The 13,759-nt window shown below is 58.6% G+C and overlaps 1 protein-coding gene across 1 annotated transcript in view; it reads left to right on the top strand.

Annotated features, from left to right (window-relative positions):
* DCHS1 (dachsous cadherin-related 1) overlaps positions 1 to 13,759 on the top strand; it is a 43,235-nt gene that overhangs the window by 25,860 nt on the left and 3,616 nt on the right. Inside the window, 13 exon segments of the mRNA XM_079332085.1 lie at positions 2,700 to 2,796; positions 3,008 to 3,165; positions 4,647 to 5,481; positions 6,115 to 6,354; positions 6,785 to 6,910; positions 7,163 to 7,372; positions 7,846 to 8,709; positions 9,175 to 9,288; positions 10,527 to 10,738; positions 10,875 to 11,029; positions 12,184 to 12,314; positions 12,759 to 13,045; positions 13,611 to 13,749. Of these exon segments, the coding sequence (XP_079188211.1) occupies positions 2,700 to 2,796; positions 3,008 to 3,165; positions 4,647 to 5,481; positions 6,115 to 6,354; positions 6,785 to 6,910; positions 7,163 to 7,372; positions 7,846 to 8,709; positions 9,175 to 9,288; positions 10,527 to 10,738; positions 10,875 to 11,029; positions 12,184 to 12,314; positions 12,759 to 13,045; positions 13,611 to 13,749 (3,568 nt within the window).

Genomic DNA, 13,759 nt, shown 5'->3' with positions numbered 1-13,759 from the left:
TTCTGGGAGGTCAAGAAAGCATTGTCCAGCTGGGCTTGGTATGCACAAGTGTTTTCTGTGATTCTACTGTCTGTGCCAGCCAAGCTTTCCCTCCACTCTGGTGGCAGCAGTCACCAGGCACTGCATGTGCTGCAGACCCAGATGCATAGGTAGTGCTCAGGAGAACTGGGTGAGGACCTGCCCCCCTGCCTGCCTCTGCTCCTCTGTGTCCCTGAGGGCGTCATGAGCAGCGAGGGCTCGTGGGATCCAGCTGAGGGAGGAGCTTTGTGAATGTGCTGCACAAAGCTCAGGGACACACAAAAAAGCAAATTGAACGCTTGTTTAATTAGAAAAGAAACAGAGAATGAAAGAAAGTATCATCACCCTAGCTCAGATTCTGCTCACACTCTCTGCCTGGTTCCATTCCCTAAGTGAGCAGAAGTGCTAGAAACTGTTTAGAAAAGGATGTTAATGGGATCTCTGGCAGATAATGGTTCCAAGCAGAAATAAAACATTCTTTGGCGTGGACAAAGCTGCAGGACTATCACAAAGGTGTGCACAGAGTTGTGGGGAAATGAGAAGTTGCTTTTTTATAACGCAAGACCCGGCAGCTCCATAAGAACTGACCAGGCAGCAGGTTTAAAATAAACACAGGCAGCACTTCTTCATGCAGAATGTAATTAAATTGTGAAATCATTGCCCAGAGTTGTATGGGTTCAAAACTAGATGAATTCATGGAAAGAAAAAAATTCATCAAAGGCTGATGAACACAAATATGATCTGTGGCTCAGGAAGTGTCTGAGCCACAGTGGGCTGGGAGCCGGGGAAGTTCACAGGAGGATTGTTCCATACGTACCATGTTTCTCACATTGCTGTACATCCACTGCCAGCCCTGCCAGCGCTGTGCTTGTGGCCAGAATGGCTGTGAGCTTGGCACCAGGCTGGTGTTTGCAGCAGCCTTCGGGGAGGGTGGGCACACCCTGCTATGCCCCTGGGGCTGCTCTCTTACCAGTTTGCACAGGCAAGCCCAGTGCTGGTGCTGTTTGTTGCTGTTTGTGTGACTGGACTGGCATTTGTACATGGGGCTGTGTGGGTGCTGCTCATGTAGCTCCTTTGACATGTCTGCTTTTCCCAAAGGGGTCTGATTCCTCATGGAAGGGGAGATTGTCCCTGCCTGCTGAGCAGGAGCCACTCAAGTCTGGGTTGAGGGCAGTGGGGGCAGATGCTGCCCCAGCCTGTGGCAGGGAGAGGTTGGAAGGGGCCTCTGAAGCGTGGCCTCACATAGAGGTGTCCACGCAGACCCTGCTTTCATCAAGGGCCAGGCTATATTTAGGACTGTGCCTCCATCACTGCTGTGAAAGGCTGTTCCAGATTCCTTGATCTGGTACTAGAAAACATCTCTTCATTTCCAGCCTAAACTAATTTCTGACTATTTTATACTCATTTGTTCTTGTGCCAATATTGTGTTTTTGCTTAAAAAGCTGTCCTCTCTCCCTGGAATTTCCCTCCCTCTCTCAGTGTTTACAGAGCACAGTCCCAGCACAGCTTAGCCTGGCTGAACGAGTCCAGCTCCTCTGGTCTCCTCTCCCAGGGCTTCAGCACAGTGCCAGCAGCTTAGGCAACAGCTCTGGCCCTCACCTCCACCCAGAGACCTGCATGCTCCTCTCCAGAGCCCTGCTTGGATTCCACTTGTCCTTTTCCTAAAAGCATTAAGTGGCACAGATCACTCTGCTCAACTGGGTCTGGGAGGGTGGTCTCTGGTACAGGATGTGCTGATGGGATGGGAATGTGAGGTCTGTCCCCTTGAGGTGGGAATTCAGCATCTGCTGGGCTGCAGGGAACAGCAGAGCCCATGCCAAGTGGGAATCCTGTTCCACCGAAGAGAATGTGCTGGAGGAGGCAGATCTGCAGCAGAGAGGGGATGTTTGCTGAGGATGATTCCAAAACCTGATGAGTGCTGAGGGACAGTGAGGGGGGTGCATCCAGTTCCATAGCCATCCAGAAAAGGTGTGCAATGCTGTAATGTGTGATCTCTGTGGCAAAGGAGATAGCTCCCCTCGGACACGAGGTTACCTGAGCACGTCTGATTGATGTCTCAATGGTCTTGTGCTGCACTGGCATAAAATGGGGGTCCAAAGTGCCTACAGACAGGCAGTGCTACTCAAGAACGAAGGAGAGAAGGGAAAAGCCCCAAGTAGAGGTTCCTGAGCCCCAGAAGATCTGCCAGCTGCACTTCCAGAGGTGGGAAACCTCCCTGGCTAACTGTGGGAGCTGTGAAGATCTCTGGCTGTGGCTGGGGGGCTGGCACTGGGCTGTCAGGGCTCACACACTGGCATTTGCAGCTGAAGGGGTCTGTTGGGGCAGGGAGAGCCAGGGCTGTTGTGGAGTCCTGCACTTACTGCCTGCAGAGGTTCAGGGTGTAACAGGGGAGAAGCAGTGCCCTCCTGCAGCCCTGCAGCGTGCTCCCACCCTGAGTGTGTTGTTAAATGGGAGGGAAGGGAAGGAGGACTGGTGAGGCAGAACCTCCCCTGGCCTATTGCTGCGGGATCCTCCATGATCCCAGCCTCAGGCACAGCTTGTGGGTCGTGGGGGGGATCTGTGCTGTGGGTAAGGTGTAGGGCTGGTGCAAGACAGAGCAGACCTCGAGCCATGCCTGGGGGGCTGCGGGGTGATCTGAGAGATTCCCTGTGCCACTCACCTGTTCCCGGGCCATGCGGCAGGTGCTGGAAGAGAAGCCATCGGGACTCCTGGTGGCCTCCCTGCAGGCCAAGGACCCTGACGAGGGGGAGAATGGGACCGTCACCTACTCGCTGATAGGTATGAGCTCCAGGACTGGCAGCCCCGCGCTGCTCTGCCTCGCAGCCATCACCCGGGTGCCCACTGCGCGGGGTGCCCACACCGCCCTTCCCTCCTCCGCGCCCTCCCTCCCTGCCCTGCGCTGCCCTGCCCTGCCCTGCCCTGCCCTGCCCTGCCCTGCCCTGCCGTCCCTCCACCGCGCTCCTGCAGCCACGTTCCCGTCTCTCTGCAGGAGCCTGGGCGGAGCGTTTCGCCCTGCACGCGGCTACCGGGGAGCTGCGCACAGCCGCGGTTCTGCGCCGCGCCGAGCGAGCCGAGTACATCTTCACGGCGGCGGCCAGCGACCGCGGCGCGGCGCCGCGCAGCACGTCCGCCACCGTCCGCGTGCAGGTACCGCCGCTCCTGCCCCCTGCCAGCACCCCTCACTCGCCATGGGAACACCATCCACCTCCCTGGCAGCCCTTCTCCCCCCTCATCCTCTCAGCCCTAAAGTCCGCGTGGAGAGCCTGGGGCGGGAAGGGATGACCCTGCACCTCTTCTCATTTCCAAAGAACTGCCAATCGCAGTTCTGCCTTCTCCAGGTCTTAGAGGGCCGACTCTGTCCTAGATACTCTGGTGCAGGAAAGATGTCTGAGGTTCCCTGCACAGAGACTTTCACTCCTCCCAGTGTCTACTGAAACCAATGTTCTGACCTGCAGGGTGTTTATTCTGACCTGCAGGACGTCCCTGATATCTGTGTCACTTTGGTACTCCCTGCCTGGTACTGCCCAGGCAGCTACATCTTTTCTTTGCTGTTAGTAATGAGCTTCCTTTTAGAGCAGAGGCTCCGGTTCCCCCTGTCAAGGCACTGCCCCCAAACGCTGTTTCACATCTGCTCATCCACGTCCTTGCAGTTGCCAAGGCCATCTGACTGCCCTTGCTGTGCCATCTCTACCAGCCCTGCCCATTGCTCCCTTGAGCCAGCTGGTCCTCAGTCCTTTCTGTCTCACAGCTGTCCCCACTCTGTGCTTTTCCCCCACTAGTGTGGGAGCTCCAGAGCTGAGTTCCAGCCCAGGTGGGTGTGATACACCACGTTCCCTTGAGTGGAGCCTGGCATTAGCCTGTCACATCTGCATTCAGCCACCAAAGACATATTTTATACCATTGCCTTTTTACACTATGTCTGTAACTGTTCTTGTCATCAGAACTGTTTTGCAGCCTCCAGAGCACTGAGGCCAGGCTGCCAGTCCCCATCATGCTGGTTTGTGTCCCTGTAATAGATATTTGCTTGGCAGTCACTAGGTTTGATCCCCTCTGGCCTGACAGCTTTGTTGTTACTCCTGTTTTCCTCAGCTCCTTGACAGGAATGTGCTTCTTCTGCAGGTTTTCCCTTCAAATCATACTGTGTGGCCTTTACAGCATCCTCTCTCCCATCTGCAAGTGCACTTCATCCCCAGATTAACTCCAATATCTTTAATAAAACTAGTGATGTATTTATTTATCTTGGGGTCATACTGGGTTCTCTTTCTGTGCCTCCCATCAGTATGAGCATGACCTCTCTTCTTACTCACTTGTGCTTATGTTTGTAGAATTGTTTCTGCTGCCGTCTTGGCTTTGCAGTGTTGGACATGGTCACAGAGCAAGGAGGGGCTGAGGGAAGGCACCTGTGAAGGTCACCTTCTGCAGCTCCCTGCTCAGATGGGCTTGTCTGGGTGACTTTTGGCCATCTCCAGGGCTGGAGACTCCACCACCTGTGGGCAGCTTGTGCCAGGGCTCAGGCACCCGCACGGTGAAAAGTGTGTTCTGAGGACAAGAGGGCCCCTCCTGTGTTCCAGACCGTGCCCTGGCACACAGCCCCCTCTGCGTGCCCTCACTCCTTCCTCTCCTCACAGGTGTTACCATCCTCCCGCATGCTGCCACAGCCTGATGCCACCGTGTTGACCCTGCATCCTCTCGAGGGGGTCAAGCCGGGGTCTGTCATTGGTTCGGTGGCCCCCCCGGATGCCCCTGCACGAGGACAACTGACCTACACGGTGGTAGGAGGTGGTGGGGATGGCACCTTCGTGGTTGATAGTATGACAGGGGAGATTTTTGCCGCCCGTGAGCTGGACTATGAAGCTGGGGCACGGCACGTGCTCCAGGTGAGCGCTGAGGACACGCAGCACGGCTATCCCTCCAGCAGGTTGGTGCTGGTCCAGATCCACGTGCAGGACTGCAATGACCAGGCACCCACCTTCCCCGAAGACCCCATTACCATTGTGGTGCCTGAGAACGCCCAGGCTGGCTCCTCCATCTTCACCTTCCAGGCGCTGGACGGGGACGGAGCGGGCCCCAACAGCCAGGTGCGCTACGCTGTGCTGCACCTGGAGCCGGCCGGAGCCCCGTTCCAGCTGGACGGCCGCTCGGGGCAGCTCAGCCTGCGCCAGGGCCTCGACCGCGAGGCCGCCGCCTCCTTCCTGCTGGTGGTGGAGGCCACGGACCAGGCGCGCAACGCCAGCCAGCGCCGCTCGGCCGCCGTCACCGCCCGCGTGTTCGTCACCGACGAGAACGACAACGCGCCCGCCTTCCTCTCGCCGGCCGCCGTCAGCGTCATGGAGGACCAGCCCACCGGCTTCGTGGCGCTGCACGTGCTGGCCCACGACAGCGACCTGGGGGAGAACGGGCGCGTCAGCTACTCCTTGCGGGCAGGCAACAGCCATGGCCACTTCCACCTCAACCCCAGCACTGGTGAGCGACAGAGGGTGCGGGGTGGAGACGGATACTGGGAACATGGGGGGTGCAGGGGTGGAGACAGGGATACTGGGAACGTGGAGGGTGCGGGGTGGAGACAGGGATACTGGGAACGTGGAGGGTGCGGGGTGGAGACAGGGATACTGGGAACAAGGAGGTGTAGGACTGGAGACAGGGATACTGGGAACATGGAGGGTGCATGGGTGCAGACAGGGATACTGGGAACATGGAGGTGCAGGACTGGAGACAGGGATACTGGGAACATGGAGGGTGCTGTGGTGGAGACAGGGATACTGGGAACATGGAGGGTGCTGTGGTGGAGACAGGGATACTGGGAACATGGAGGGTGCAGGACTGGAGGCAGGGATATTGGGAACATGAAGGCTGAGGAGGGTGCAGGGGAACACAAGGACGTTGCACGGTGCGTGGGAGGAGGGTGTGGGCTGGGGAGCCTGGAGGAGTGAGACCAGGACTGCAGGGAGCCCCTGGCACAGCATGTGGTTAGCGCAGTGCTGCTGTCTCCTGAGACCCTTCTGTCCTGGCACAGCCAGTGCCTGCGGCCACACAGCAGTCCCAAGGCATGAGCCCCAGTGCCACTGGTGTCAGCTTGCCCCTCTCCTGTGCCCACAGGTGCGCTCTCCATCGTGCGGGCCCTGGACCGGGAGGAGGTGGCACAGCACAACCTGACAGTGGTGGCCACAGACCACGGCTTCCCACGCCTCTCTGCCACACAGCTGCTGTCTGTGCTGGTGCTGGACGTCAATGACGAGGCTCCTGCCTTTGAGAAGCCTGAGTATGAAGCCCACATCATGGAGAACCTGCCAGCTGGCAGCCCAGTGCTGCAGGTGCTGGCCACGGACCGGGATCTGGGTGAGGATGCAGGCAAGGGTGAGCTGCCCAGTTCAGTCAGGGCCTGTCTGGAGGTGCAGCCCCAAGTCTGGGCATACCCTGCTCCCTTCTGCCAGTCTGGAGAGCCTGGCTGACCACAGAGAAGGATCAGCACCTGGCCTGGAGGTGGGAGATGGGCTGAATCCTGGGAGAGGGTGGGAATGGAACAAGGACTGTGGTTCCCTCTGGTCCCCTGGCCCATCGCCTTTGTTCTGTGGGTTCTCCTTGGCCATCTGGCCTCACACCGGCTGGGTTAGGCTGGACCACCACACACACCTCTGCCACCAGGGAGGAGCCCACCCTCTCACCCAGCCTGTGAGAGCAGGGAGCAGGGAGGTGCAGCACTGGGAGCCAAATGAGGTGCTGGGGCTGCTGCTGCTGGGCTGCCTTCACAGCACCTTTGTCACCGCAGGTGCCAACGGGCAGGTGTCCTATGGGGGTCTCTCTGGGGGGCCGTTCTCCATCCACCCACAGACGGGGCTCATCGTCACCACGCGTCCCCTGGACCGGGAGGAGCAGGAGCAGCATGTGCTGACAAGTAGGCAAGGGGAGGTCACAGCCAGGGGGTCGGTGGGGTAGGCAGGGGCTTCCTGCTGCTGGGGTGGGGAGTGTTGCAGGGAGGGCAGGCCGTGGGGAAGGAGGAGGGGCTGTGGGGCACAGCGGGGCTGTGGGGTGGTTTGGGGCTGCAGGAATGCTGATGTGTGCAGCATGGCCCCCGTGGGTGGCTGGGTGTTGGCATGCAGCCGCTGTGGCCGTAGCTCCCGGTCAAGGCAGCCCCTGTGTCCTGCAGTCTACGCGCGGGACGCCGGCCTGCCGCCCAGCCTCACCAGGGCCACGGTGTGGATCACTGTGGGGGATGAGAATGACCATGCACCCCGTCTGGAGAGCGACTCCTGCTCCGTGGAGGTTCCTGAGAACCAGAGTCGTGTGGCACTCTACACCCTGCGGGCCACTGATCCCGATGCTGGGGAGAACGGGCGCTTGGAATACCGGTTGACAGGTGAGGTGCACTGGGAGTGTGGGACTGGGCAGGGACTTCTCCCTGGGCTTCCCTGGATCTAGGGACATCAACAGCAGCAGTCCCATTCCACATCAATTCTTTTCTGCTCCAAACTGCATGGCATTGCTGCCATCTCTCAGCTCTCTGCCCCCAGTAAAAAGCACTCTAAGATCTGGACAGGCTCATTCCCCAGGCTTGTGTCTAATTCTCCAGGCGTAGACCAGTTCCACACCTGTCCTCGCTGCTCTGACCCGTTAATTCACAGGTTTCCAAGTCAGATTTTTGCTATATCCTGTCACAGGCTGTCTGGTGACTCCCTATGGCAGCAGCAGTGGCCCAAAGAGGTTTGCTCCCTCTGGAACTCACTCTATCTATCCTGCCAGGCCCCATGGTGGTGGGCTTTGTGTCTCCAGGGCCCTTCTCATTCCAGTTACAGACATGCTGTGTTGTTACTTCTCCCTCTTCTCTTTTAGGTGGAGACCCTGGGCAAGATTTCAGCCTAGACCCTGTCTCCGGTGTCCTCTCCACCGCACATGCCCTCGACCGAGAGCAAATTGCTTCCTACAGCCTCAGCGTAGTGGTGCAGGACCATGGCTCCCCCCCACGCAGTGCTACCATGTCGGTGACCGTGCAGGTGTTGGACCTCAATGACAATGCACCCACTTTTGCTCAGGCCAGCTACACGGTGGAGGTGCCAGAGGACTTGCCAGTTGGAGCCCTGGTGCTGCAGCTGGTGGCCGAAGACCCAGATGAGGGCACCAATGGGCAGGTCTCCTACTACCTGGGCAACGAGTCGCTGGGCATGTTCCAGGTGGAGCCGCAGAGCGGGCGCATCCGGAGCGCCCAGGCGCTGGACCGGGAGCGCCAGCCCAGCTACAGCTTCCTGGCCAGGGCGGTGGACTCGGCGCCCCGGGAGCCCAGGAGCGCGGCTGTGCGTGTCACCGTCGTGGTGCGAGACGTCAACGACCACGTCCCGGCCTTCCTGCACAGCCCGCTCACCCTCAACCTGTCCCGCCACGCGCCGCTCAAGCAGGTGGTGGCCACCATGAGGGCCGAGGACAGGGACGCGGGTGCCAACGCCTCCATCCTGTACCGCTTTGCCAGCCCCAGCTCCGCCTTTGCCATCAACTCCTACACGGGGGACATCCAGCTGCTGCAGCCACTTGACTCGCTCAGCCAGCGCCAGCGCACGCTCTTCGTGCTGGCCATGGACCTGGGGCAGCCAGCGCTCTCCTCCACGGGGGTGGTGGTGATCCACCTGCAGGAGGAGCCCTACCGGGGGCTGCGCTTTCCCCGCAGCACCAGGGACGTGGCCCTGGCCGAAAATGCCGCCCCAGGTACCCGCTGGCAGTGACCAGAAAGTGCTGTGATGGAATGGGACCGGGCACGAGGGCAGGTGGGAGGCGCTGGGGGGGCCCAACCAGAGAGTGCTTTGGGGTCCAGGGAGGTCCTGTTATGCTTTGGGCAGACCCAAGGAACTGCAGGGTCTGGGTGGTGCCCAGGCTGGTCGGGGTGGTGTCCCTGTAGGCTGGGTGGTCTCAGTGTGTTCAGATCACTGTAGGCAGCCACAGCTGTCCAGGTGCTCCCAGAACATCTCCAGGGTCACAGTGAGACCATGAACCATGGATAGGCACCGTGACACCAGGCTCCCAGCCCAACATTAACCTTAGATCTTCAGTCCCCTGTCAGCAGTGTCCTCAGGCAGAGTGGTGCTCCTGTGGTACAGCACATGCTGCCCTGCATGCCATGCTTGACCCTTTGCCAAAGCTCCACTGTCCCTTCATACCCTTTTGCTCTCCCAGGCACTGAGGTGGTGAGTGTCCAGGCCATGCACACGGGGGGCTCTTCAGGGCACATCACCTACAGCATCATCAGTGGCAACGAGAGGAACACCTTCCTGATCCAGCCCAGCTCAGGTACAGCTCCAGGAACACTTGGGGAGTTCTGCTCATGCCTGCTCAGGTGCTCAGGGCCCCCAGGGCATGGGAACACCGTCCACACTCTGTACCAGTTAGTTGAGAGGTGTTGGTACTAGAATGTGGACACTGCCCTGTCACTGACCAGCAGCTGTTAGCACTGCTCCCAGTGCAATTGTGGCCCCCCATAATTAAACCTTTTCCCAAAACCTCAGAGAGCAGGCTTAGATGGGATGTTGAGGAGACATTCTATCCTGAGAGGGTGATGAGGCTCTGGCACAGGTTGCCCAGAGAACCAGTGGCTGCCCCATCCCTGGAAGTGTCCAAGGCCAGGTTTGACAGGGCTTGGAGCAACCTGGGATAATGGAAGGTGTCCCTGTGTGCCCATAGGAATGTTGTCAATTAGTTTAGTACATCCTGCTGGCTGCTCTCCTCCTTCTCAGGTGGGACAGCAACACCTTGTTGCTCCAGCAGCCTAGCTGTCCATGGCTCAGGTTGGTGGCAGTGGGTGTCCTTAGAGCACTTTGTGAGGCTCTGACTGGACTCAAAGCTGCAGTGGGGTGTCTCTGGCTTGGAGCTGGATGAGCTTATGTCATGGTAGAACAGCTCTTTCTGCTCCACACCTTCAGGGCAGTCTCCAGATGGAGGGACTGTCATGTGCTGTCATGTCAGCAGGAACTGCCTGTCCCCAGTAAGGTGTGGGTGTTATCACTCAGGGCAGATCTTGAGAATTATGAGAAGCTGGCAGTGTGGGGAGGGCTTGAAAGAGCTCAGTGTGTCTGTCCTGTCCACCTCCATTCCTGAGAATGGATGGATGGATGGATGATGGATTGATGATGGATGGATGGATGGATGGATGGATGGATGGATGGATGGATGGATGGATGATGGATTGATGATGAGTGGATGAATGATGGATGGATGATGAATGGATGGATGATAGATGGATGATGGATGATGGATGATGGATGGATGGATGGATGGATGGATGGATGGATGGATGGATGGATGGATGATGGATGGATGGATGGATTGATGATGGATGGATGATGGATGATGGATGGATGGATGATGAATGGATGATGGATGATGAATAGATGGATGATGGATTGATGGATGGATGGATGATGGATGGATGGATGATGGATGATGGATGGATGGATGGATGGATGGATGGATGGATGGATGGATGGATGGTGCTGGTACATCACTCCCCCGTTCCCTCTGTTGCCCCCCAGGTGCCATCTCAGTGCAGGATTCCAGTAGCCTGGACTTCGAGGCCAGCCCCCGGCTGCGCCTGGTGATCCAGGCAGAGACTGCAGCTTCCTTTGGCTTTATGGCCATAAACCTCAACCTCCAGGATGTGAATGACAACCTGCCCCGCTTCCAGCTGCAGAACTACGTGGCGTTCATCTGGGAGTCACAGAGCTATGACTCACCTGTCATCCAGGTATGGTGGGGCACAAACAGGGACACCTGAGCCCTGGCCTGGCTGCAGTTATGGAATGGGGGCTGCTGAGGCCTGGGGTTGGCATCAGCACACAAATCCTGCCTTGGGCTCCACAGCTAATCTTGTGGCTTTGCAGGTGCTGGCAGATGACCTGGACCAGGGAGCAAACGGGCAGGTGACTTATGCCATCAATCAGTCCCTGCCAATGCCAGGCTTGTACCACATTGACCCTCAGACTGGCACCATCACCACTGCTGCCATCCTGGACAGAGAGATCTGGTCCCAGACCCGGTGAGTGCAGCCAGGCTAGGGGATGCCAGGCCAGGGACAGAGTTGTGGAGCACAGCCCCGAGGCATGAAGAGCACTGCTCTTGGTGCCCAAAAGCTGCCCCAGCCTGGCTGTAAATGGCTCTGTCGAGAAGCACAGCTGAGGTCAGTGGGAGTGATGGGCACAGGAGCCAGATAGCCAAGATGAGCCCACGCACAGCTCAGTCAGGTCTCTACAGAGCTGAGGAGATTGTGAGAGGGCCCTAGGTTCATCCATTCCCCTTCCCACCTCCTTAATCCACACTGCATCTGCTCAGTTTCTTCGACCTCCAAGCACAGGACCCTTGTGTCCTGCCACATGGCTCCAGACCCCTGCACTGGCCTGAGCTCCCCACGATGTTCCCTTGCATCCAGACCCAGGAGACCCTCTGGACTCCTCACCATGGGTGCTCACTCTAGACATGTCCATCCACTCTAGCCACATGTATGGGAAATGATGGCAAATACTCCACTATGAATCTGAAGCTTCTCCTGCCCTTTCCCACACCTTGCTCAGGTGAGGTCCCCCAGTTTGTGTTCTCCCTGTCCACATGTGCCCCCATGGCTGTGGATTCCTCTGCCCTCTTCCCTGGTCTGGAGATCTGGGGTATTTCTTCTATCCACACACCCCTTGCCATTCCAGAGAGGTTCCAAGTGTTCCCTAGCAGCCAGAGAGCCCCAGACACCTGCTTGTACCCCACAAGATGCTCTGCCTGCACCCAGACACCTTCCAGACTTCAACACATGCCTTAGATGTGCAAACACCTGCTGCCCTGTCCCAGTATGCTCTCCATGTACCACACGCACTGCCCCGCATGAGCTCTCCAAATCATGGAATCATTGAGGTTGGAAAAAACATCTGAGGTTATTGAGTCCAACCTGGGACTGATCACCATCTTGTCAACTAGACTAGAGCACTGAGTACACGTCTTAAAACATCTGCAGAGAAAGCCCTGCACAGTTCCATCACCCCAGACTGTGAGCTGCTGTGCAGTTTGCCTGCCACATGCACACGCCCCAGCCCGTGCACACCTGCAGTTCATGTCCCAGGTGTGCAGTGCGTGTCCCGGGAACTGTACACTGTTGAGGTGCTCCCTCACACGTGTGGGCACACATCTGACCCTCCTGCCTGCCCACAGCCTGGTGGTGACAGCGATGGACCGAGGAACACCACCGCTCATGGGCTCGGCCACGCTGACCGTGGTGGTGATGGACATCAATGACAATAGCCCTACCATCCCAGTCCCCTGGGAGATCCGTGTCCCTGAGAGTGAGTGCCGTAGCACTGAGGGCCAGAGCTGGGGTACGATGGGCACCGTGGGGTGGGGAGGAGCCCCCAGGGAGGCCAGGCCAGTCCCTGTCAGGTGCTGGGTCACACTGACCCTCTGAAGCCCTCCGAGCTCTCCAGCATGACCCCTGTGCTGCTGCTGTGTCCCAAGTGAGCAACCTGAATTATCAACTCAGTCCTGGCCTCTGGCCCATGTTTGAGATTCTGGCTGCAGACACCTGCCTTGCCTGCTCACAGTCCTCAGCCAGTATGCCCTGTGCCCATGCCGCCCTCCACCTGCCCTGCCAAGCCCCTGGCATCTCCCTCTCCCATGGCATCTTCCTCTCTTCCTCGTGCTCAGGCTCTGGATTGAACTGGTTTCCCACCAGGTGAGCCAGGTGAGCTGGGCAGGATGTGTGTGCTCACTCACATGTCTGCTCCCCACAGACACACTGCTGGGCACCCAGATAGCCCAGGTGACTGGGAACGACGTGGACTCGGGCCCTGCGCTCTCCTACACGCTGCTGCTGGAGGGGGACGCTGCAGACACCTTTGGGGTGCTGCGCTACGGGGGCCAGGTGGCCCTGACGGGGCCGCTGGACCACGAGCAGCGCAGCCGCTACACCCTCACCCTGCGCGCCTCTGACACGCGCCACGAGACCGAGGCCAACCTCACCGTCCTCGTGGAGGATGTCAACGACAATGTGCCCACCTTCACCCAGGTTTTCTATCAGGTACGTGCTGCAGGTGTGCCAGCCAGCAGGGGCCATCCCCCACAAGCCCTCTGCAGCTGCTGCCTGGCCCGCCTGCCCAAAGCAGAGGGTGGGTCTGAGCCCCTTCTGGTCCCGCTTTCTGACCCACATCTACACCCTGGCATCCCTCATGCTGTCACTGTGGCATAGAAGCAGTTGAAACCAGGCAGGTGAGCCTGGGACCAGTCCCTGCAAGGGACGGAGCTGGATGCAGAAGGTCCAGCAGAAATGGATGAGCACAGTGGATAGGGCAGAGGGGGTGGGAAATGGGCCACAGTCCAGACAAGTGTTTGTGGCAAGACCTGGGCAGGTCCCTGTTGAAGGCTGACTTGGGCAGTGCGTGCTTCAGTGCAGGAGCCCAGGCAAAGGGCTGGGGTATGCTTAAAGGGTCCAAGAGCACAGACCCCTTGCTTGTGTTTTCCCTGACCAGTGAGAGGCTGGACGACCTTGGCTTTGTCTGCCTGGCGAGCCCGATCCCCCTGCAGTGATGCTGGGAGCTCTGGGCAGGGGGGAGCCAGGTGCTGACTGGGGTTTCCTCCTCTTCCAGGTGCTGCTGCCAGAGCACACACCTGCTGGCAGTGTCATCCTCACTGTGAGCGCAACCGACCCCGACTCAGGGAGCAATGGGGACATCACCTTCCACCTGGCTGTGCCCAGCCCTGATGTTGCCATCGACCCCAGCAATGGTGCGTGGGC

This window comes from Erithacus rubecula, assembly GCF_903797595.1.
Source record: "Erithacus rubecula genome assembly, contig: scaffold_149_arrow_ctg1, whole genome shotgun sequence".
Taxonomy (NCBI): Eukaryota; Metazoa; Chordata; class Aves; order Passeriformes; family Muscicapidae; genus Erithacus; species Erithacus rubecula.
The sequence above is the reverse complement of the archived record's forward strand: the minus strand, read 5'-3'. Positions and strand labels throughout refer to the sequence as shown.